The following is a 26,539-nucleotide window of genomic DNA, read 5'->3' as shown; positions in this document are numbered from 1 at the left end:
ATGTCCGTGGTGCAGTAATTAGATCCTTTATATTAAGTTCGCTTGCTTGCTTGCGTGCTTGCTTGCTTACGGCCGTGCAAATCTTTCGGTCGTTTTTAACCCACTTCCCGTGATCCAATCGAGCTGCCATTTTGCACACAGACTCGTTGTGCGTGACAATTAATTTTACTGAAAAAAATTTCCACAATTTTACACTGTTTAGGGAAACATTTTAAAATATTTAATTACCAATTGCTTAATGGTGGCAGACAATCATCTGACCCATAGGTGGCAGCCATCTCAAGCCAGAGGACGAGAGGACTCGAGCCGCCCCGATGCCACACATATAAAGGATTTATAGTGAAAAACTTTGTTTTTACGGGTTATTTTTTTTTTAGTCTGTTGTTGGTCGGCGATGCGGCGATCAACTCATCTCGACGAGCTGTACACGATGCAATATGGAGCATCCGAGCGTATCAGGGTTTCAGCGCAATTGTCCTCGCTGCGTTTCGACATCGTGGAGTAGCACTGATTTCGGATTGATTGGTACCCCAGTCGCGGAGTTAAGTACACCCCTGGAAAAAAGTGTTCCAGATAAAACAAATTTAATTGCCTCGCCTATTTTGTATTATTTGGTACCCCGGGGTACCGCCATAAGGATCATATAATAGTGACACCCTTCCCACAAAGAAGTAAGTTCAGACGTGTTTTATTCACAAAATCTCCTCTAGCTGTTATCCCAATGTCCTAAGTTATATCTAATTGGTGCATTATGCTCGGCAATGCTGAGCTTATGTCTTCATGATTTCACAAGTTAGGCTTATGCTATCTGTGCAATTGCAATATCAGTCTTTTTCAGTTTCGAGCCACGTGATTTTAGCATCAGTTGGCGAATTATGAATACACTATTAGCACACGATTAGCACATGTAAGAAAACGAATATACATTTGTTGCATCGAGCCAAGTGAATGCTTAGCCAAGGACATAGCTTCAGCAAAACTTGGAAATAATTTGCAAATGGGTCATTCTGTTGGAAGCGGAGAGTTTATTGAAATCCAATCAAGTACATTTCACCTTTTAAGTAGTACAGGCAACAGTCAGTTAATCAGGAATATAATAAATCACAAAACTGCTTTCTATTGCTTTCAGAATTGTAAGGTTGTAGATTTCCACCGTATACGTGGATGTGTTCATTCAAATCCTGATTCCTCGAGGATACGTTGACATGCTCATGAAATATTAGGCGCGCAACAGTGCATCTTACTGCCTACTAAGCTGCAGGCTCTTTTGTGTACAAGTAAACAAAAACAAATGAGCTTACCTACAGTTCATTAAATTGATACGTGATTGTATATCATGAGCACAAATGCCCTATGGTCAGGGCAGTTCATAGGGGGGTGAAAGACCCAGGGCAAATCCCACCGTGGGTCCCCCGACGCTTTAAAAGGTAAACCTGAAGTATTACATCTGACACCCGTGACATCGAAGCGCAGGCCTTGGGCGGTCGCTCAAATTCGCTGTACCCTCGTGACAGATTTGCCTATGGTATGGAATTACATTTTCATTTTGTTTGTTTGTCCCATGGTCAAGAATAATAATGGATTGGCAGCCAAGCAGGATCGTGATAAGACACCAGTTTGGGGAAGGGCTTCATCCAGCAGTAGATTGACAATGGCTGGTGATGGTGAATGTCCATACTAATTTATGTTGGAAGAAATGGGTGGTTACGGGAATGCACGTTGAGATGCTGAACTGCCTTCCTCACAGAAACCTGGTAACACATGCCCTCTGGTGGCACGTAGCCGCAATCTCAGCCATCACCATCCTTGGACAAAGGTGGCCTTTCAAAAGGTAGCACTGTAAAGCAACATGGAGGATGTGTCCTGTATCATCATACTATTAAACGTAATATTTTGTCTCAGTTGATGCACATTACCAGTTAGGAATGTTCATGAACGGGGCAGGTTGTATTTATATACATGCATTGAGAGATGACAATTCCTACTTTCAGAGGTCCTGCAGTGGTGAGGAGAAATTTTCCATAATCCCATAGCAATAAATATGCCTAATTATGCCGTACTGAAGTGCAGTTTTGCTTTACTGTTACAAAATTATTGGCCATGCCATTTTGTTGGCTATGAAATCTTTAATTCTGATTAATGCATGATAATACTCTGAAATGTATTACATATTCTTTCGGTAAAGTCACGTAGATAGGTTATTCCTGCAGTCACGAAAGCTTTAAGTCATGATAAAAAATCCTTAATGTATTTAACATTAACATCAAGGGGCTTAATCTGGTACCGCTAAGATCTTGGGTTCAAACTCAGGTAATCACCTGGGATTCAACTGGGTCCTCAAGTGTAGCGAGTTTATGGTCTCATCCCGGTCACCATTGACTGCACATAAAACCATTAGAATGAATTTGCTTCTGCACTTAACTTGGATGAATTTCACCTTTGAGAATTAAAATACAGTGTGTTTTAAATGATGGACCCAATTTCAAAGCAGCATATTTCACGATGGCAACATGTTACAATTACACACAAAGTTACAAACGGTCTAATGAGTTATCAAGTTTTACTAACCATTTTATAAATGCTCTATGTGCCATCCACCTGCTGTACGGACAACATCGAGACGATAGTTGAATTCGTCCCAAACGCCTCTCTTCTCACGTTTTCCTCTGAGGTGCATGGTCGCCCTGTGCTCTTCCCCTTACATAAACAGCCTGTTTCCTTAAATTGTCAGTACCAATGAGGAATGCTCTTTGAGATTGGCGGATCAATGCCAAAACGCCGTTGAAACGCACGCTGCACCGCAATTATGGATTCAGTATTGCTGAACTGCAGAACGCAAAATGCCTTGTGTTGCAGGGTCACCATCTTGCGAATGACTGAGGCTAGGGGCTGTTTGTGCGATGGGAGAGGCATCTAGCGGTAATCATTTGAAACTCTATGCCCCGCCCTTTTAAGTGGTAAGAGTTTAATTCATAGGCAGTTCAAATCGGGTCAATATTTTTCAAACACCCTGTATATGTTTGATTGCTATGGGACAAACTATGCGGAGTGGGTGAGAAAGTGCTGCCCTCTGCTGTGTAGGCCAAAGGAGTGAGGTATGAGTGAACTCTCCCTTGCAATTTTGTTACAAAAAAACATACCTTATAGCACACATCCAAACTATAGTTGCACGAGCCCTATTGTGCATGCATTAACTGCATTTCACAGACGTAAGTTATTTGCTCATGTAAAGCACTGAGAGGAAAACAACCTTTAAAAGGCACAAGACCAGTACAGAATTGCTGACTGAAGGTTCTGTTTGCAATAGTTATTTTGGTTGATGGATATGGTTGGTGGATAGTTTTTTGTGACTGTTGTTGGAGATTATTGCTGATAGTGTCATAACGTCGCCGATTTTTTGGTGAGTGTGTTGAGTTTTTGTTGTATTATCACGTATGGCTGTGGGAAAAATGGTTGTAATTGGTGTTTGCGGTTTGTAGCTGCTAACGGTGGTTCTCCCCTGGACACCAGTGACGTCAAACTGCTGCCAGCTGCTGCAGAATCTCGTCCATAATTCCAGCCAGGAGCTCGCTCTCTTCCAGAGGCATTACGCGACTCTCCGTAAGACCTGCACTCACCACGGAGCAGACATTCACTATTATAGGTGTAGGACTTTAAATGACACGCGCCACGTGTTTGGTTGCGATGCGAGCGTGCAGAGTACAGTGGGTGCAACTGAGGATATACAGTTGTTGTTGTGCCAATTAAGGGGTGAGGTCATAAGAGACGCCACAGGTGTTAAGGGTAACTGAGAACGCAGGTCGGTGATTGGTCGAGAGGGTGAGTGATTGATGACTGGGTAGGGGTGGCGACGATAACAGGATCACGTGAGGCTGGGGGCCTGGGGGCGAGTAGCGAAGCGGGGGATGACATAATAAATTGGGGCTGATTGGTTCGGGGATAAAGGCAGTGAGCGTATGGAGATACGGGAGTCATTGTTAGGGTTGGAGTCGCAGTTGGAGTTAGCGTTGGAGTTGGTGCCTGGACAAGAATGTATTGTATAAGGTAGCAGTGGATAAGAGTGGATAGTATGAGGTAGCAGTGGACAAAGAGAATACAGTATACGGTAGCAGTGGATATAGAGAGTATGGACAGAGTAGCAAGGACGGAGCGAGTACAGCGTAGCGAAGAAGCGGAGTAACGGAGCTTGGTACAGAGAGAGATGGAGAGTTGTGCATTGAAGAGCATGGAGAAACATTGAGTGATGCTGTCGGAGATGTGAACTATATGCGGAATAAAAGGAATGAGAAAGACAAAGAAGTTGTCACGTCAGTAAGAGTCCTACATAGGTACCATATGACTGTAAATCGCCATTCTAACAACCAAGGGATTAACAAAGCAGGCATTTAGGACAGATTGAGAGTTCTCCTGCTTGTTATGAGCATCAGAAGCAAGATCTGGGTTGACTTGGGAAACTTTCAAAAATCCTCAAATACACTGGTTCTAAAGGTACAGTACAGTAAAGCAAACAGAATTGTGAATACAGGACAGAACCCACCTGAAGCAATACAACTAGATGTAAAAACAGGCAAAACAACCCGTATACTCACAGGTTGAGAAGGTGAATGACCCGATCTCTTGGAAACTTTTTTTTCTACAGCACATATTATGTTACTACAACTTTAGTGTGAATGTGACATGGACTGGGTCATACAATGCATGCCCTTCAGTGATTCCTTTTTTTTTTTATAGAGGAATCACATACTAATTGACTGGTTACTAATCTATTATATAATTACAATACCCCCCCTCCTCCGCCTCTGATCTCTGCACCTGATGGGGTTCAGTGATGCCATCGTCCTGCTGCTGCTCTAATTAAGACCGGAAGCAGGTGGATGGCTTCACTATTCTGGTAAATCACCCGATGATGCTGGATGTAATTACCAGCGAAACCTTGTACTCAGATTGTAAATGTTGTGTAATCACTCTTCAACACACCGGTTGGCTGAAGTAGTAACTATTTGGCATTTTGTTTACATAACAAATCCCTTACTCATTGGCCGTGTCGGGTGGTGGAAGGTTTCGACACATTTATACTTAGGCGATCTAACCCAAAAACCTTTATTATGAATAATATTGGTCGCGAAAGCCTTCACACTTATCAACATCACACCTGAAACTATAATCGTGGATACCTGTGTCTGATGTGTTACTCAGCTGCCTTGGAACTTTCAGAAGGCCAACTGAAGCCTGACTATGAAAATAAATTGAGGCCCAATAGAAGCCCGAAAACTTTGGTAACTTATTTGAAATTTTTACATCTGCTGCAGAAAAAAATCCCAAGGGGGTCACTGCAGGAATGTCTATACACCAAGTTGGCAACCAGAAACAGAGCAACTCTTGAAAGAGTTCATCAGAACTGTTGACCAATGAGGGTACTGCACTGTTGGAGTCCTTGCACTCTGAATGAAGAAAGTATTGGGAAGACGTTACTAAAGAATTGTACATCACTCACTCTAGCCTCAAGCCATGTGGGCAACACTTGAACCTAGTTGCTTCAAAACCAACAGAACACAGACTGCCAGAAATCCCCAAAAAAGAATGTGGCTTTTCACACCCTGCTGTCTTGTTCAGAGAAACAACACATTGGTCCGACTACCACAATAACAGACCTAGCAAGACCATACGCTGAAGAAGAAGCAGCCCCCAGGGCCACAAAATCAAAGGAGGCACCGATATATGATGGCCTATGTTCTGAGTTGCAGAAGTACCTGCGACTATATGGACAACAATGGCTGGCAAACCTCTTTACCGTCATACACTGAATGGGGAAAATCCCAAAAGCATGGAAGCCAAAGTCATTGCCATCCGAAAACCCCACAAAATCTGCAAGACTCGCCCTCCAGCTACCGGGCCAATACAGTGATACCTCGGTTCACGAACGCTTCTGTTCACGAACAGAAAAGTTCATAAAAATATGCTCCGGTTCACGAACTCCACTTCGGTTCATGAACAGGAGCCGCGGCCATTTTAATGCTATTTCCAGGTTGTCACATGGTCGTGACTTCCTGTAGGAAGATCGTGGAGAGAAGAAGAGACACAGAAAGAAGTACTCTGAGTACTGTGAAGACACTTTCAGTGACTTTTTGCTTTTTGGTGTGCTTTTTAGCACATACAGTACTGTACTGTACTACTGTACTGTACAATACTGTACTTACTGTATTGTACAGTTCACCCGTTTGAGTGCTTACTAAAGTCATCTCAAGCAAGGTTAGTGTTCTCTCTTTATACATTACTATACTGTACAGTACTAATGTGTATTGTAATTTGTTTCATATTTTTGTGCTTCAAAAACCAAAAAAAAAGGTCAGAACGAATTAACCGGATTTACATTGAACCCTATGAGAAAATGTGCCTCGGTTCACGACCAATTCGGTTCGCGACCAGAGTCAGTTCACGAATTAAGTTCGTGAACCGAGGTATCACTGTATCTCTCTTGTCCTGCACCTCCAAGCCTTACTTGATTTCCCCCATTATCAACCCCCAACTGCCTCCCAAACAGTCCCGATTTCAAACTGGCTGTAGCTGCTGCGAACAGACCTTTGCCTTCGCCACTCTCATAGAAGCTGCTTTACAGTGTCGGCAGAAAATGGCAGAGCCATGACGCTGCTTGGCATTATGGCCTGCTGCTGAAATAGGCCAAAATCATCAGATGCATTCGTTCCTTCAAAGGAGAAATAGCTCAACTACACAACTTTCTCTTGAAGTCCTCTTGTCATGGCTAGCAGACCTCGACATTGGCATTAAGCTGCTGAACATATTTCCATCATGCACAAGAATAGAAAAAAGAATGTGATACTGAAGCCGGATCAAGTTTGGGCCTCATGCTTGGAGTTCAAGGCTGTGATTCTGGAGCGAGCACGTACCCTGCAGGAGGCAGCGGCGGACCTCAGCAGCCTCGTATCTCATGCCGGTGCTAGTTATGAAGTTGAGTGGTATGGACGGTGGGGGCAGCACAAATTCCTTCTCCTCTCCATTGATTATCACTTTCGATGGACTCCACATCGTATCAGGGATCTAAAGACACAGCAAGCACACACCACTATGTTAATGCGGTTCATTTTGATAACTTTCCGATTCCAGTAAAAACACGATGCATTAGCTTTGCATTCATAAGCTTTGTCCATCTGTCTAGAATGGGGTCAACTCTGATATGATTTAGATTTTTCAAAATTAAAATTAAGAGGCATCTCTGATTAACCGGGCATTGGGCAGATGGCCCTGAGCCAGCGAAGGAAATTCCACATTCATATTGTGGGGATCAGTCCCTCAACTGCAAACCCACTTTTAATCTTCCCATTGAGTGTTTTACTAATTTTGTAAGGGCAATGGGCTGAGTAAAATCCTGACTGTATTTGAACATGCAACCTTTTCAATTCCATTTTAAGTGCTGTACAAAAATGGCACCCAACAGTACAGTACAGTATATCTTGCTCATAAACTATAATACAATAGACTGAGTTCATAAACCTAAATATCCACAGCAATGGGTTACGTGTTGGTTGCATTCCCAACTGTAATGCTCTATGCAGGACTGGTACCTTGATTGAACCCTTGGTGCCAAAGATGCAGGCCTCATTGGCTAGCTTGTATGCGGAGCTGCAGGTGAAGATGCCCATGCGCTTTCGTGAGTACTTGAGCACCACCGTCACAGTCTCATCAACACCTGCCAGACCACGCACAACCTGTTAAACTAGAACAACAATGTCCAACACATTACACAGTGCACATCCGTGAAAGAAAGGACTAAATTGTAATATTTGGAGGCTTGTGACGAATTTGAGGAGACAATAAAATCCACATTTGATATTCCATTCTCAAGTAATGCATGCATGCATTACTTGAGAATGATGACCTGTTCGGGTGAAACTCGCTACCTCATAACACATTACTTGAGACTATAAAAACATAGGAGCTACTCGCTGCCACTGATTGTGATGCCAGGTGTGATAGCTGATCGATGCCTGAGTGCGGTCCAAGGACGGCTCTCTATTGGTCAACCATATGTATGCGGATGATCTGGTGATTGATGCCCACTCTGAGAAGGAGTTGAACCTTCTACTGCTAAACCTGGAGCATGCTACTAAGATATGGGGCCCCACGATCAGCCCCACAAAAACAAAGTATCTGCCTGGGTATTTTATGTCATTAAATGCTCCCCTCCCTCAACTCCCATTGTGTGATGGGACAGTTGTGAAGAGATTGGAGAAGTTTCCATTCATGGGCAGCATGCTTATGATAAGCTCAGGTTTGGTAGCCGAGGTCTTACTCTGAATCCGTCTATCAGCATTATCTTTTCATTGGCTGCGTTAACCTTGTGCGGAAGCTATCTGGCCTGTCGCTTCATACAAAGCTCCAGGTCTTCAGTCAAGCGGCATTATCGTTTCATTGGCTGCATAACCGTGTGGAAGCTACCTGGCCTGTTGCTTCATACAAAGCTCCAGGTCTTCAGTCAAGCGGCATTATCGTTTCATTGGCTGCATAACCCTGTGTGGAAGCTACCTGGCCTGTCACATCATACAAAGCTCCAGCTCTTCTCGGCCACAGTTATGCCCTCCCGTATTTATGCTTGTAAGATGTGGAGCCCTCTAAAGCAACATCTGCATCAAGTTTAAAACATTCAGGCAAGCCTGCCTACAATCCATCTTGGGTTTAACCAGATGGATTGTGTGAGGCACTCACAGATCCTTGAAAGATATCGACAAAGTCCCATCAGTGAGCTTATTTGGCAAGTGAGACTGCGTTGGCTGGGTCATGTAGCCCGCAAGCCCAACCACCACATTCCCAAACAGCTTCTCTTTTGGCCGGATAGATGGTGCTAAACAAGAGATGGACTGATATGGTACAGAAAAATGTTGAGTTGATTTGACTTGCCGATGACTGGTACCAGCATTGTCAAGATCGGCCTCTCTGGAAGAGGTTCGTGAAGTACGCTACTGGGGAGTTGGAGGCGGTCGCTCTCCAGCAACAAAGGAGGGCAGAAGAGCCGCGCTCACAACAACGAGCAGAGCGCCGGGTGGCTAAAATGCAGAAAGTTGGCATCGTGGGAAGCACAGTTTGTGGATCTGCCAGTCATCTCAGTTAGCCCACCCGTGGCACCTGGGTCCGTTCCGTGACTTCCTGCCAGCGGGACTTCGACACTTCATGTGGCATGAAAGTGTACCTAGCATGGCACAAGCGCCGTGATGACATCACCAGCACTTAGTGACAATCGGCGGTTGTTCTTATAGAGCCAAGCACCTATTGGGAGCTTTAGTGGCATAGATCTATTTTTTTTCAGGAATATATTATTGTTCGGCCTGAAGTAGACTGTGTGTTTACAGTATTTGTGCCTGGGGCCCAGGATTAGTTTAACTATCATTCGGGGATTATCATTTTAGCAGAATCAGGTGGTGATAAAATGCAGTTTACACTTTCTTTAAGCAAATTAATTGATTATGAATTGTAAGCTTTTTTCAATGATCATTTTGTGTAAGAGGCATAACCATTAATACCGTATTGTGATGTCTGTAAATAGTTTTACAATGACAATGAATCTGTAATAATAAAAAAGTGTGAATCCTGATTGGAAAATCTGGCTATCAGTGTCCCAGAGAATATGTCTTTTTCTAAACTGAGAACACGCACACACAAAACTTCACACAGAGAGCTCAAAATCCTGTGTGTTGTTTTTTTGCGCAACACTTTGGTGTCCTGCAGGTGAGTGTCTCACACGTGATGCATTGTGTACAAATCTTATTTACAGTAAGCGGCACAAACCGTTTGCGTTGAGAAATCCAGAGGCATGTATGGACAGTGGGCGCTCGGCGCCGAACGCCATGGAGATGAACTGCAGGCAGTAGCAGCCGATGTCGAGCAGGGCTCCTCCACCCAGCTCAGGTTCCACCACGCGACGCACGTTCAACATCCTCACCCCGAACTCCGTGCGTACCACTTGCACTTCTCCCACCTGGCCCTCCGCCAGCGCTGCTCGCACCTCATCGTACGCGGGGAAGAAGCGCGACCAGAAGGCCTGGGTGGACAGCATCATGGAGGGGGGTGCAGGAAGGAGAGTAGAATGGAGAATACGGTCAGGGAGCCACGGAAAATTATGAAATGGTAGGAAAATGGATGCAGCAACAGCTCAGCCCTCGTGTATTATTATCGCCACATTACAAGTACAACAATACCTCGGAAACCGCGGGGGTAACATTCCTGAAAACCGCGGTTGGCAATACTAAGGCCTTATGGGAAATAAGGATTTAGAACAACCTCGGCCATGGTCACACTCATCTAAGCCTAACCAAATTCTCTATTCCTTCACTACGATGACATGGATGAGGATGAGGTAATGGTGGTTAAGTGCTGTGATCTGTGCCCACGCCTGTGTTGAGATGGCTATGGGTTGGGTGCTTTGTGTGCGATTGGAGGGTCGAGCCGGTTTGTTGTGTATGTGGACGCACACCCACATACCCAACAGGGAGTGAGGTCATTAAGTAACAACTGGTTTTAATAATGGAATAATTCACTGGTCAACAAAAAAAAATTCTGGCCTGGACTTTTGCAGCTGTTTTAGACTAATTTCAGGGTGCTGATTCCAAATCTGATCTCAGATTTGCTCTATCACATCTCATTTTTATGCTATCGGCATACCCCATTTTCATTGATTTTACCCGAAATTAACTCTGTCACTTATGATTGCAAGTTGTTGCGAGTCAGTGACTGCTTTAGTGTTAAAATATGGTGCTGTATTTTTAGGATAGTGTGTTTATAATATAATTTTATGTAGATATCCACATTTATTTAATATTTTTATTCTGCAGTTTTTATTGAAAATGCAATGTTTTATATCTCAAAAACCTGATGTGATAGACAAAAACTGATGCCAGATTTGGAATCAGCACCCCAAAATTACCTTAAACCGTTGGAATACCTTATGCCAGAAAAAGTGTGTTGACCAGTGTTATAATTAAAGGAGTACTCTCTGACTACATAGAGAGGGCTGAGCCAGAGCTCAAAAAAGCTCTTGGGGGATGGGTGAGCTGATGCCTTGGGCGCGGCTGAGCAGCTCTCTGCTATATTTTAAGCCGTTTTTAAATCCTTTATATTAAGTTCGCTTGCTTGCTTGCTTGCGTGCTTGCTTGCGTGCTTGCTTGCTTGCTTACGACCGTGCAAATCTTTCGGTCGTTTTTTAACCCCCTTCCCGTGATCCAATCGAGCTGACATTTTCCACACAGACTTGTTGTGCGAGACAATTAATGGTCGTGAAAAAAAAATTCCCAAAATGTTACACTTTTTAGGCAAAAAAAATGTATTTTACATATATTCAAATAGAACTCATTCATGGCTTTGGCTGAACGTCACAGTGTAAGAGCCCAGAGCGTAACCCCTCCACAGGCCGTGGCGGAGTAGCGCAGTTGGTAGCGCCCTTGCTTCCCATGCCAAAAGTCGCGGGATCGATCCCCGCGTCCTCCACAGGCGAATATATTTTTAAATCCTTTATATTAAGTTCGCTTGCTTGCTTAGGACCGTGCAAATCTTTCGCTCGTTTTTTAACCCACTTCCCGTGATCCAATCGAGCTGACATTTTCCACACAGACTCGTTGTGTGTGACAATTAAGTTCGTGAAAAAAATTCCAAAATTTTACACTGTTTAGGGAAAACAAATTAAATATTTAATTACCAATTGCTTAATGGTGGCAGACAATCATCTGACCCATAGGTGGCAGCCATCTCAAGCCAGAGGACGAGAAGACTCTAGCCGCCACGCATATAAAGGATTTATAGTGAAAAACTTTGTTTTTACGGGTTTACTTGTTAGGATATTCTTTGGGTCTTTTGGTAAAGCCACGTAGATAAAACACGTAATAAAAGATAAAAATAATAACAATATCGCAACGTTTCGATCGCAACACAAGCAATCGTCATCAGGTGAAAAATATAGCGGGAGAGCTGCTGGGAATGTATATGAATTCCTGCAATCACGAAAGCTTTAAGTCTGTTTTTAGAAAAACGTTTACATTATTTTAAATAAATAATACCTTATGAATATCGAACCTGCTGTGGCCGCTCCAGTGAACTCTTGAGCCTCACCACCTTATGGCACAAGGAAGAGGGGCTTTGCCCACCCTCGTGGATTCAGGCTTAGAGGCCATGATTAAGGGCAATATTAATGCAAATAAATAATAATTAAAGGTCAAGAAACGTGGAATAATGCATAGCAATAAGACGTCCACACACTACAAGAATCACTATGTGAGAGAGAGTGTTGTTGGTGGGAAGAGAGCGGTGGTGGCAGCTGGGAGATGAGATGATGCACGGAGGCAACGCATATGTGGGTAAATTAAAATCATAAGTGCCGGTCGCCGTGCTAAACTGCGGACACACAAAAAAATTGGTATGCCGAAGGAAAACCATGAATACATAAATACCGCAGATGCGAAAATCGTGGTTGGTGAGGGATTGCTGTTTTAAATGTATCTTCAAAGTGTCATGTAAAATTGCAAAACAGCACAATACAGCATTTGTTGCTGTACGCACGACCATCGCCAGTGGCAGGAAGTTGGCATTTATGAGCGAGCGAGGATAAGCAATGATGAGGTGGGAGCAGTTGGTGTTTAGCACCTCCATGAGGAAGCGGCGAGTGCTGCGTGCTGTGGCGGTGAGTTCCTTCGTCTGCGCCAGGGTCATGGTGAGCGGTTTCTCACACATCACATGTTTTCCCGCACGCAGCATCATCAAGGTCAGAGGGGAGTGCTGTGGGTGGATGGCGCCCACGTACACTACATCTGCAGGAGGCATTGGACACAGCACACCGGTCACACATGGCACACGGATTCAGGTGAGTGCAATTTCCGTTTAAGTTGTTTGGATAAAGGTAAATCTATATTTTAATCTGTCCAGCAGTGAAGATGTACAGAAAAGCACTGTACACTACGTGTATCTGCGTCCAGAGCAGTGGCATAGCGAATGCCATACTGTATGTTGCACACTCGAAATGAAGGACCTGGGCAGGTGCTCCAAATCGAGGGCAAACACATTTATTGTGGTCAATCTGTAAAATGCAACAGCACGTGTGTCACACACAGCAATCCTCAACCGAGTCGCCATTAACCATGTGACTGGTGTCCAAGTCCGGTTAACTATTAACAGTTTTCTCTGAAACCCACTTCTACTACTGATAAACCATCTTTGTTTTTGACAATTAAATTTGCACTTCACTATTCGAATATTACTTTAATCCAAAGCTGTATGTCTATCTATACCATCCACTTATATCGGTATCTTACACCCATTATCTGTACTGTATGTGTACAGTATACGTACTGTACTTGTCACCATAGTACCACTTACTACTGTACATGTGTTCGATTCTCAATAGCATTGCAAGTAGTCATACTCTGGGTGCATGGGACATGGTTATAGAATAAACAGTATTAGGGTTAGAGAATTAAGAATTAAAAGTATTAACTATAGTACGTCATCCTTTACAGTGCACAGTGCTAAAACCCCTCCAATTGAATATATCACAAACTAACAATTCAAAGCCAAGCTTGAAGTCTAGAACAAGTTTAGAACAAGTCTAGAGCATTTCTATAACGATCAAAAACAACATTTGGGTCCTTTACTTGTAAAATGCAACAGCACGTAGTGTCACACACAGCAATCCTCAACCGAGTCGCCATTAACCACGTGACTGGTGTACAAGTGCGGTTAATCAATAACCCTTCCAGCCACCCACAGGCCCAACTCAGTCATCACATGCTGCTGCACACACATGCATTGATGCACTGTACAGCACATCAGGACTTTCACAGAACCACACTTTACTCCTTTGCTGCACAATGAAATAATTAAAAGAGTGGTCCCTTCCTAATGTGCCACATGTATTATTAAATAAATGACCCAAGATTGATATCCAGCAAGGAATTATCTCCAGTTGTACATGGTATCAACCTATCTTGCGCCTCACCGAGATAAACTCGCCATTAACCGAGTGCCTGCTGCCATGTGTAAATCCCAGTACTGGAGAGACAGGTTCACCCAAAGCTCCTCGTCTGCTTACCCATGTCGGGGTCGGCTGCCAGCTCTTCATAGGAGCCATATGCGCGTGCTATGCCATGCCGTGTCGCAAACTCCTGTGCACGCTCCTTGTCACGAGCTGCCACAGCCACCACCTGCAGAGAGATGGGGGCGACAGGGCAGCAGTGATGGCGTGGGGGTTATTGTCATGCTTGTGTTTGGGAAAGGGGCTTAATTTTTTTTATTGCTTCTGACTTTGGAGTTTTGAGTCAATATTATACTGATGGTTTGTGATTTTAAGCTAATGTAGTCCATATTTTATATTTTATACTATGTGTTTGTTATATAGTGCATACATTCAGCATTGCATGTTGAATTAGTAACCCGTCGCCATAGGCACCGTAATGTGCATTCAGTTTCAACTTGGGTCATCATTACCTATGTTCAGAGTGAAAATGTCAAGAGCTCATCACAGCCAATGCAGCTGATAATAACACACCTCGCCATCAATAATAATACACCCCTGTTGATGCAAAGTTGACACTTGCCATACAAGGTCTGCTCTTACAGTACCTCAACAACTGCCACTTGGACTCTAACCTCTGGGTGATCCCATACTAGCTTGTATTGGTAACAGTCCCTATTCTGCCCTGCACATGTGGCTCCTATTTCAACCTCCCCTTCCAGATTTACATGTACACCGCATTTATTTTCACATTCTACCAAGAATTTCAAAGTTGCTTACCCTATCCCAGGGGTCGGCAACCAAAATAACAAGAAGAGCCATTTCTTTCCAATTCGGTACAAAATTCAGTATTTCAAGAGCCGCAATGCATCTGAGTACATACTGTACATACGTACATGTCGTCAAGAAGCAGCCCGTAAAGAGCCGCATGCGGCTCCGGAGCCGTAGGTTGCCGACCCCTGCCCTATCCTATTAAATATATAGTATCCTCGACATGCACCTGCTTTCAGAGTTCAGAAGATCACGTATTTACGTCAGTTTCTCAGAACTGTCGAGTAAAAGGGACATTTCTTGTACCTCAACAGCTCTTTATGGACACTAACGTTTACCCACACTACACCACCACTTCTGCATCTTCCGATTGTCCGTGGATTTTTGTGCACATGACGAATTGATTAGAAAATTATTCTGTTTCACTTTATTGTAATGATAAAAAGACTTTGATATAAATGTTTTGAAAGGATAACATAAAACAATTGAAAAGTTATCTCATCCATGAATGTTGCTTGTCTGAACAGTCTTCCCAGGCAGTCATAGATAAGATGTTAACATTTTTTTTATTAATGTTGAAATCACACTGGTGCAGTGAAAACAAATGCACTTGATATGCGTGATATAGAATGCATACACCACTTCACCTGTACCTTTCTTGCATTGAAGAAAGGTTTCTAGTCATCATTATACTACATTTCGACCATTATTCTGCCACATTTTGGGAGAACAAAAGGCCGATTTTGCACAATGTCAGCCCGATTTCCACTTTTTGCTCTTCAAGTTCCAGGTCCTTGCATATACGAGGGGATCGGGCGCATTAAGCTAGGCAGAAGGATTCTCCAGCGATTGAAGAGGTGAAGAAGAGCCATGGAAAATGTACTTTCACCCAATGGCAGAGCCAGGATTTTCAGGTAGGGGGGGCAACCTCTCCAGCAATGAAAAATGATAGGAGTTGTTAGTACGTAAGGACTTGTCCCTTGCTTTTTATTCAACGCGTGTGCGGCAATGGCGCAGCCAGCGATCGAAGGTCGAATTCGAACCATGTGTGATCGGCATCATGCTCGCTAAAGGTATGCCGAAAGGGAAGTCGTGTACTGTATACGCAACTACGCACAATTTTGTGAGTCACTTATAACTGCTTTGCCAGGTACTTATTGCCAATTATAGACTCAGACTATTGTCCTATCATCTCATAGAGTCGCTGACATGTAATAATATTCTACACAGTGGCAGTGGGGGTCGCAAAATGCCGATTTATTACTAACTAGCTTTACTACCCAACTTCGCCCGGGACTTGGATTTACCACGCCTGCCCCCCCCCACTGGCTCCGCCACTACTTTCACCCCTGTGAGAGTATTTGCATATACATTGCGTGCCGTGATGGACACTGAGCAGAGATAATCCCAATTAGAGAGGAGACTTTTGCCATCACTGACTGCCGCAACAAGTTTCATGACTATATCTTCGGCAGAGCAGTCACAGTGGAAAGTGACCACAAACCGATGAAGTCTATTTTCAAGAAGCCCTCACTCTTGGTCCCAATGAGGCTACAGTTAAGGCTGCTCCAACTGCAGCCTTACAATTTGTCAGTGACCTACAAGCCAGGGACAGAGCTTCCAATCAGTGATGCGCTCAGTTGGGCAGACCTACCAGAAGCAGTGGCAGACATTGAGATAGCGCACATCAACATGATTTACTATGTCACAGTAACCCCATCCTACTACACCCATTTCCCAAAAAGCACAGCCCAGGAGATGATTGAGCTGACTCAAGGGGGTGGCCTGACACGAAGTCGGAAATGTCCCACACCATCTGAGAATTCTGGCCCTTCCATGACAAGCTGTCTATCTATGACAGAATAATCTATAAGGGCATGAGAATTGGAGTGCCACCCTCAGTAATGATAACCATGTGAAAGCAGATATATGCCTCGCACCTGGGGACAGTAACGTGCAAGTTACAGGCCAGAGAAGCTCTGTTTTGGCCCGGGATGATGGCCCAGAGAGAGGCCGGTGTCAGCGATTGCCCAGAGTGCACTGAGTTCCACTGAGCAGCAGCATGAAACACCATGACCGACAAAGACACTTGATCTGCCATAGTTGAAAGTAGCAACATACCTTTTTGAGTGGGACGGCCAGCATGACCTCGTAACCATCAACTACTGTTCAAAGTTCATAGAGGTGGACCACCGAGACAGCCTCACGTCAACTGCCACCATCAATGCTCTGAAAGTCGAATTGAACAGCCAAAAAGTCTGCTAAGTCTGTGACATAGCAGACTTGCGCCACAGGCCTGACTGTGCAAAAGAAAAATGGAGAATGCATCATGACCAGAGGAGCGGGAAGGATTTGCAGGTTCTCCTCCATGGCACCGTTGCCCAGAGACAAGCGTTGGATGCAGGCAACCGTGGTAGGACACCATGAGTCTCTAAGGTCCTGCATTGTGGAACATGAACAAAACTTCCGCCAAAATAGACGGGACCTGTGACTATCCACGTACAAGGCTGACTGGTCCTCTACTGCGCCACTGGCCCTCAACTGCACCACTAGCCCTCGGGTAGCCTCAACCCAAGTGATCCACGAGTGGTGATGGCACTCGGCAGCACACCTGCACCAACCCTGCCAGTTGAACACCAGACCCCGGTTAAGGACACTCGACCTGTTGGAAGCCCAGGCGGGTGTTTACCACGATGGCCGTCCTGTGAGACAGGTCCCAATGGTCAGCAGGTATCCAGCCCGTCAGCAGAGGTGATACCAGCAGAATTGCCTCGGCCCCCAAACCAACGAGGCTCCCATGACCAAGGACAAGAGCTGGACGGCCAGTGAACAGGCCTCGCCACCTCAGGCACAACGTACTTTGATACGTATGGGGGACAAAATAATCCCCCCTTTTAAGGTACCAGCGGCATTACAGCGTAGTCCACCCCTATTCTTCCACACTGACATTCACGTGTTGCTTACAGCACACACTCACACTCCCTCAAGAACTGGAATACAGTTTTAAATGTAAAGTAAAATTTCATAAATGGAAGCAATACAATGGCATTTCCTCGTTAAAACTCGGTTACTTAGGGGTGCAATGTTTAAAGTAGTTTGTTGGTAATTCTTGAAATGTAACTGTGTTGTTCATTACGATTACGTTGTCTTGTAAGAAAATAGAGATGTATAACGTATGCCATGTGATGATGTGACGATGAGGGAGCAGAGCCAGAGGAGAGAGCGGGAGAGCAGAGGTGTGAAAAGAAAAGATCGGTGCCAATGACACGTGGTGTGTGCTTTTATAGCTCAAGCTAAGACACCATCCATTGCAGCTAGGTGAGGTACTTTTACAGTTGAATGAGTAGTGACTGAGCTGGAAAGGAATTCCACCCCCCGGACGCAAGCATGTCAGGTGTGTTAATGGGGGAGATTAGGGAGAGAGGGATTAGGGAGGGAGATTAGCATGAATGAGCTTCCGTCACCGAAATAGATTTTTCTAAGACGGAGGTACTCTGCAAACCTACCAGCTACCTTCAGAGATTTGTTCATGAAGCCATCCAGAAATATAAACAGACACAACTTCAACCGAGAGGATGGGTACAAACTGAACAATCATTGGAAGGACGTTATTAACCAGGTAAAGTCTTAACTGACTGTGATGTTTCCATCCTACCTGCCTATGTCAGCTGTTATTTCCGACTCTCTGTATCTCTCTCTCTGTGCCTCTCTCTTAGATCTCTCACATGTCCTTTGGATTGCACTCTCATGCTCACATGTCCTTTGGATTGCCTCTCATGCTCACATGTCCATTGGATTGCACTCTCATGCTCACATGTCCTTTGGATTACACTCTCATGCTCACATGTCCTTTGGATTGCCTCTCATGGTGCTAATCTCTCATTAACACTGCTGTTGTGCGCATATGCGGGCATGATACTCTTATGCGGCGACGGAAGCTCATTCATGCTAATCTCCCTCCCTAATCCCTCTCTCCCTAATCTCCCCCATTAACACAACTGACGTACTTGCTTGCGGGGGTGGAATTCCTTTCCAGCTCAGACCCCGCTTGTTTGCCCATCGCCACATATATAACGTCTTGTTGTAACTGCTCTCTCGCTAGTTCAGCAGTTCCTCTACTGGATTATATTTTTTCCGCCTGAGAACGACCGCTTGTGTTGCGATCGAAACGTCGTAATTAATTTTATTTTATACCTACGTGACTTTACCGAAATAACCAAAGAGTATGGATTCCTACAGTCACGAAAGCTTCAAATCAAGATTGAGTAGCGACTGTGTTGTGATGGAACGGACGTTGGTTATCGCTGATGTTGCAATGAAGCAAATTGACACCAACTGCAGACCACCCCGGATTCTCTGCAAACTGTTGCTACCTCTGGAACGCCACAAGATGCTCGAAGAGGCAACGGTCAACATATTTTCAACACCATCATCATCTTTACCATTCCGGTGCCTTTCCAATATAGTCCAGGGTCACAACACTCAGAAATATCTCATCCATACCCAGTACAGCACTTCTTAGCAATTCAGAGGCCATAATGGATAGTTTTGCATCAATAATGATACTAAAATATTTTACTTTAGAGCAGAAGTAAACTGTCCGTAAAGCTTTAGTCCATTAATATTAATTTTTATTTTAACAAGCAGACAAAAACAACGAAAGCTTCAGTTTCATTAGCATTTATCAGAGATGAATTTTGCTGCGTCCAAATGTTTGTGTTGGTGAAACATGCTTATATTGGTACAGCCAGGCTTCAGAGCAAAAGGATCTGGAAATGATCAGTGTAGAAGTGCAAACGTGCATCGTTCTGGAAGATTATGTTCCCAAACGAGAGCATGTAAAAAGCCAAGAATTATGGTAGGAAAATTTGCAATGGGTTTGCAAAAGCAAAATTTCCCAATAAACAGGGCAAAGTATCAACCATAAAAGTCTCGTGACCTTTACGCTGAAATAAACTTGAAGGCTATGAGATAACTTGTTCTGTTTGTTTAATCGGTTGGCATGCCCATAACTGACGCAATTTGTCTGCTATGCTTGATTATATAATGAAAGCTACAACTCAGTATTTTTCTCAAGACTCCTAAACTGGCAGCCACATTTACACCCTGTTCAAACTGCAGTGACAATTACATGAACTAATTTAACACAACAGCACTATGAGATAGATATTAACACACCTCTGTGTTTTAGGCATCGGAAAATTGGCTCGAGATACACGGAGCTTATGCTATTTTGTAATATAACACTGACTGGGCTCCTCCTGAAGACTGGACTCCTGAACTTTATGCAACTTTACACAGTAAAATATATCGTATACCTACTATAATCACCCAGGAATGTTCTTAACGCTCGTGCCACATCGACCAGCCCCCCTCATTAATACTCTTGAACAGGTTACGTTCTCCACATGGACCCCCACCCTCATTAATAATCATTAACAGGTGATGTCCTCCAAATGGATACCCCCTCCCCCCCCCCAGAACGTCATGATGAACATGGGATTATAACCTTAAAATCAAATAGGTATGTGTCTCTACGCCCTACAAATTACACACTCATTAATGCAATGAATATCACGTCGCAGTCTGCTTTTCGCAAGTTTCAGATTTACTGCAATACACCCGTCCTTGGATGGGAAAAAGGCTAGTACTAGATAACAGTTTAGAACATACGTTTAGTATTTCAACAATGCTACACCACAAGCAACAGCGATGCTTGTCGCTCTCACGTGGGATTGCCCATGTCCCAGTTCTGTCGATTTTCGGGAAGCGTTTTGAGCCACCTGCATTCTACAAGAGTCAGCTGAACAAAAGCGAGTGGCTACACGTTGAGGACAAATGAAGCAGTGACCGAAGTCGTTATGGAAATTACTTTTGCTTCAAATACTTGTCAGACAGCCCTAAACGTACAGCCTAATTATGTATCCACAAGAGCAGTTTGTTTTCGGATTTCGTCTTCCCTGAAGTCTTATTTTCCATATAAACTCAATCCATGAACAGTATTATTATCACTGACTTAAACAAAACTAAAATATACCTCTGAGGTTCAGAACAATGGTCCTATACAAAGTATTTTCTGTCACAAGGCAGTGGTAACAACAAAAGGGTTAAGTGTTTTGTGCATGTGCATCACTGCTGCTAATGCTGTCCTTAAGTAACCCTCTGCTGTGCAGTATGGTCATTGCCAATTGTTTTTTGTAAAAACGAATGTGGCGATTTTTTTGCCCCCCCCCCCCCCCTCAGGCACGATGCCAAAGTACATGCCTTGACCTTTTGTTCCATTTTGAATGTACATTCTGTCTTCAAAACAACGTGGCCTGATATATCGACTACTTATACAAGTCGCGACGGGTTTATTTGCGGGGGGGGGGGGGGGCTGAAAAGAAATAAATAAGAATTGGGGGATAAATGTACACACAAATCTTGTGTCGTGACTAAAGGTCGCCACAGGACATTCTATAAAAAATTGATTTTATCGATAGCCAATATAACATAGCATACTGTTAAATAAATCACTGTTTTACATAAACATCGTCGTGTGGTTATTGGCATATTTACACACACTTATCTGTGCCATGACCCATACCCATATTGCTCTATCCTCAGCCTGATTCGTTATCTCATCACACACACACTCGAGCCGATATGACCTTTCCTTGGGTCCTCTGTCTGCAAACATCTCCTGATAATGCACACACTCCTCTACCGAGCAGGCATCTCCCCTCTGCTACACAGTTGCTAGTTGACAGGCGCCTTCCCACTGCACAGAGTGGGCTATCTTCATGGCTATCTTCAACACAACGACCCAGGACAGAGCCTCTTTACAGTTTCCTGTTTTTTTTATTTCTCCTGACTCCGCCTTTCTTCCATAACCTTGTAGATCCTCAACTAACCCTTACACTGTCTCCTTGGTAAATTCTGCCAAAACCATCGCTATAGTTGTATCTGTAGATTAATAAAACATTGGTAATACTGTGTTGGCAGCGGTGCACAAAGCACAACTAACAAAGCTCACATTTGTCAATAACACTGTGACCTTAAATGTAAAACATGTATAATAGGCAACGTTTCTGGCAATGATAATTCATGCACGTGCTCTGAAGGGCCATTGCCCGAAACGCTGGCTATTATAATTTCTTTTTACGAATTTGTTGAATGTCATTGCTGAATGTGTTGGCTGTTTTGTATATTTAGTTAAAGCCCCCCCACCTCCCTCTATCAGCGTTTGGAACATTTTGTCCTCTCCTATAAACCCCCTGCCAAGTGCCGCAGCTGTCCTGAACTGACCCCATCCAAATCTGTGCGGTCTTAATGTGTGGAATGTATGCTTGGAGGAAACAGTGCTGCCACCACTCGAAACTTGTACTTCCATTGCAACTTTTCAAGTGGAGTATCAATTTTGTCATATCAATGACAATTGACAGAGTACATTTAACTGCAGGAGGGGGGCAATAGGGGGCTGGATGCATGTGTTTATGAAAGTGTGGGGAGCGGTTAGCGCGCTGTGCTACTAAACCGGCGACTCGAATTCTATTCTCGCTCACGGCCAACACGAGTGACGATTGTCAGAACCGATCTTGGGCCTCCCCTAGGTTGACTCAGCTTAAAATGAGTACCTAGTGCGGTGTGTTAACATCGCCAACTGGGTAGACAAAGCAAGCTGGCGTGGTGCTGGCCACCCACCACCTTGTGTGCCCTGCAGGCCTTCATAGGTGCTCGCTAACAGCACTCGCCCCAACAGTCTGTTAAAGGCTATACGGGGGAAATGGGGATGATTATCAGACCCGCGAAAATGGGGGGGGGGGGGGGGGGGGGGTTAGAATCCCTTCGGCCAGCCAGCAGAGAAGGCATTAATGGCTCGGCGTGGTTGTGCGGTCCAGGGGCTACCCAACATTGAGCTTGGTGGAGAGGACACTCCAAGCGGAGAACATTGGGCACCCAGTGACCCAGAGTGGCCGCCCTCTCTACTTACTCTCACCCCGACTCATCCGCGACCTCCTTCATGACCCCGCCTCCTCCTCCCACAGAGTTAAAGCCCCTCCCCTCCCTCGCCACCCCACCGACCTTTACACCTCCAGCCACGGACCCGCGAGGAGACCCGGATAAGACCCGCCCCCCCCCGCACGTGTCTGGGAACCCAACGTGTCCGATGATTCCCTCCACCCCGACTTGCGCGCCTCTTTCAGAGGCACAATGGGGCGCATGTCCACTTACCCCCTCTTGCCTTCCTCGGATCGGGACTCTGACCGAGTTATCTCAACCCTTTGCCCGGCGCCCTCGTTCTCCCCCTCTCTTCCCCTTTCTTAGCTGCACGCGCCGTACGCAACGGAATCAGTAAAACAAAGAGGGGACTCATCTTCTTGATTCTTTCGGTAAAGTTGACTTTACCGAAAGAACCAAGAAGATGAATCCCTGCAGTTACGAAAGCTTTAAATCTTTGTCTCTTTTTATTATTACACGCTTTTATTTAACTCACTCTGTCTGTTGTTGTTGTATCCTCAAATCTTGTAACTCAGTTTTAACCCACTTCCCAATGTGGTATCGACTGCAAACTTTATATACTTATGCCATACTGATGACAATACTATATTATATCATTAAAACATTTTTTACATTCTTTTTTTTACATGTTATGTTTCGGCTTGGGTCTAATTGTCCACGCTCAACTGATGTTGGCTGTAATTGACCACGCTCCCTGACGTTATGGCAAGCTTCGGGGCCACTTCCTAGAGTCGTGGAGTTCTTACATTGCTAGTATGGTACATTTCATTAAAGCGTGTTAAATTTTTTTTTTAAATATTACTTATTTGTGTGTGTGTCAACGTGATGGCCGAAGTAAGTCTGCTCCTGACCGTGCGTAAGTTTACGGGTCGTACCCTCCGCAATGTATGGATTTGCGAAGGCCGTTCGGTACTCAGGTCCCGGTGTAAGCGCAGGATTATAGGCGACTGCGCATTCTCCAAACGTTCACGCAAAACAATAACGTTCGACAAATGTAAATGTATTATATATATGAAAACATGTGTACGCACAAATGCCCCGACTAACGGTCACCATTGTGTATCTCAGCCTTGCAACACATTTTTTATACTCGATGACAATGCACATCGTCACTTCAACCCGCCTTTGCACTGCATGTAAATTATTTTAGTCAACGTTATTTCCTGGTCATGAATCATAAATAAACGTGCTCCCGGGTTAACCCTATTCATGTGCCTCATGTTTATCCTCACACAATGTCCGAAAGTTAACTATTGCTACCATTGTTTTTGAGCTCGCCTTTAGTCTATACCTCACGCTGTTAATCATTTTCTTCCTCCAACATTCCTTTCATAAACAAGTCGAGTTTGCAAAAGTTATGTTTCTCCAACACTGCATTCCGACCACATGTTGTTAACACGTTAAACATCCTTACCCTTAAACACATTGACACCTTTTAAAATGCATTTAAACAAATATTGTACGTGCTATGAAGAGCCATTGCCCGAAACGTCACCTAGGAAATATTCTTTTTTTAGGTCACAGTATTGCTGACGGTTATGTTGAGTTTCTGCTGTGCACCATTGCAAACGCAGCAGCAGCATGAACAAATTATTTAATATGAAATGCAAAATGCGAGTACCAAAACTCATGCTTATATGAACTCTGTTCTCAGCATTATAAAAAAAAGAACTCTGATTACATGCATATGCTTTTGTGTATTCCACCACATGTACATAACATATTTGCATGCAAAACAATAGTTCAACACAAAACTCTACAGATATACTCTACACGTACCCTAGAGTTATACACTAAATTGGCGTTGATCTTGCATTGTTCACGCCATTGCCATCATGACATTGAATTTGCAATGATAGAAACAATTCGTGTTTAAACAAGCAGCTTGCAATCACGAGGGATACGTACCATAGACTCCAACGCTAGTTTTACACTACATTTAGATTACCAAGGCAATATAGAAGTACTTTTTCGTAAAAAGCAAATGTACCTCATGCTCATCAGCAGGCAGGGTTCTCAATGCGACCACAAAGTCGTGGCTGATCTTTCCAGCTGAGCAGATCGCCCATCTGGTAGCTGGAGCCATTGTACCTTGCGTTCAGTCAGCCCAGCGTTGTAAAAGTACTGGCTTACATTCCAGCGCAAGACCTCTGGTATTATAGCACCCAAAATGAAAGCCAGGCAAAAACCTCAGCCACTGAGCAATCAAAAGCAAGGGGGGGGAGTGGCTCTCGCTCTGGACACACAGAGGGAGTAATGCATACACTGCATTCAAATGTTGGCACAAAACACATTGGGCTGTTAACTGCATTTGTGAGTGGTTTCTAATAAAGCTACAAGGAATTTACATCAATCTGTCAGAATCACGTAAAATGTATTCATGGTCGTCTTAAAATGACACCAGTTGTAACACATAGATCAGCTTAGTGTATATAGTTCAATTAATTTGAATGATATTCTCTCCCGCTACCTGTGCACGGAGTCTGTTTTGATCTTTTTCTAACCACGTTTCATTAGAAGCGATGTCACTAAGTGCCGGACCACCCACCCAGCAAGTACAAGAAAGAGTAACTTGAACCTGATTATGGAGGGTTATCCACCCTCCTTGATTCCTATATCATGAGTACCTTAAATGCTCTAGCCATGTAATTCTATAGACTGTAGTTTGGCAATGATTGTAGACTTTTATACATTCTCCTAAGCTCGAGACTGCCTTCGGTTAGCTGGAAATGAATTATGTATTTTACGAGTTTTGCCTTTGACTTGATTACATCTTACCTTTAAATACTTTTGACAATTTACTTCATACATTGAATTTCCTTTTTAAAACGTAGAATTGTAGTACAGTACTGCATTGATCTTGCTATATCCTAACTACCATTAACTTTTAACTTGTGTTTATAATCGCCTTGTGACCCTCAAAAGAATTACATATTGGAGCGAGTTATGAGTTAAGGCTGATAATCGATTGTCAGGCATACAAGCTGTGACTGGACTCGTGCAATTCCGTGAGTATTTGACCATCTGCGCTCATGGACCCCTTTTACAGGAAATTCCGTCTGGACCTTTTTGCAAGCTCTCAAATTTCACCTTCCAGAGGCAACAGCCCCAGCCAACCTTCACATGGAATGCTGCTCATAATTTGAACAATTGTATTACGCTTAAATATATATTTACGCGATCTAACCCAAAAAAAGCTGGATTATGGATGCTATTGGTCGCGAAAGCCTACGTGTTAAACTGTATTTCGCTTCTTTACCCAACGGAGCGACAACGAGTCTAAACTACTTTTCAGGAAAGCCCTGCTAAGTTTTAATTGTAGAGGGTGATATTTGCCAGGTGTTTCCCAATTAAGTAATTTAAATTTGGGATAAGTCCCTCAAGTTGATACATTTTGTCGTTATTGTAGTTGGTGTTTGTGTTTTATGGTGTCTCCGTGATTGTTGGTTGCGGTTGTACTCGGCAGTTGTGGTCATGGTTGGATATGGATGGATATGGTTAGTTTTGTGGTTAATGGTTGTTGTCTCTTCGTGGCATTGTATTTGGTGGTTTCAGTCTTGGATTGTGCTAAATGTTGTGGTTTTTGTTCACGGCTGTAATTTGTGTTTGCGAACAGTGTAGATAATTGTTGTTTCCCCACAGGCTCTGGTGGCGCTGTCAAGCAGCTGCCAGCTATTCCAGAATATTGTCAGTGGTCTCGGCCAAGAGTTCGCTCTCTCCGAAAGCATCACTGAGCTCTCCGTCAGCCCTGCACTCAATTGA

General features: G+C 44.0%; 1 protein-coding gene across 1 annotated transcript; it reads right to left on the bottom strand.

Moving 5' to 3' along the window:
- Positions 1–1,011: 1,011 nt before the first annotated feature.
- Positions 1,012–24,919, bottom strand: DHDH (dihydrodiol dehydrogenase). Its single transcript, XM_061564668.1, has 7 exons — positions 24,768–24,919; positions 14,084–14,195; positions 12,643–12,806; positions 9,799–10,051; positions 7,581–7,705; positions 6,906–7,056; positions 1,012–3,607 (listed from the first exon to the last, which is right to left on the bottom strand). The coding sequence occupies exons 1-7, from the start codon at positions 24,861–24,863 to the stop codon at positions 3,516–3,518; spliced, it is 993 nt and encodes a 330-aa protein (XP_061420652.1). The 5' UTR covers positions 24,864–24,919; the 3' UTR covers positions 1,012–3,515.
- Between the last annotated feature and the right edge of the window lie 1,620 nt (positions 24,920–26,539).

The sequence above is a fragment of the Lethenteron reissneri genome, chromosome 33 (assembly GCF_015708825.2).
Source record: "Lethenteron reissneri isolate LAM-NWPU_2019-01 chromosome 33, ASM1570882v1, whole genome shotgun sequence".
Lineage (NCBI taxonomy): Eukaryota > Metazoa > Chordata > Hyperoartia > Petromyzontiformes > Petromyzontidae > Lethenteron > Lethenteron reissneri.
This window is presented reverse-complemented; position numbering and strand designations above follow the sequence as displayed.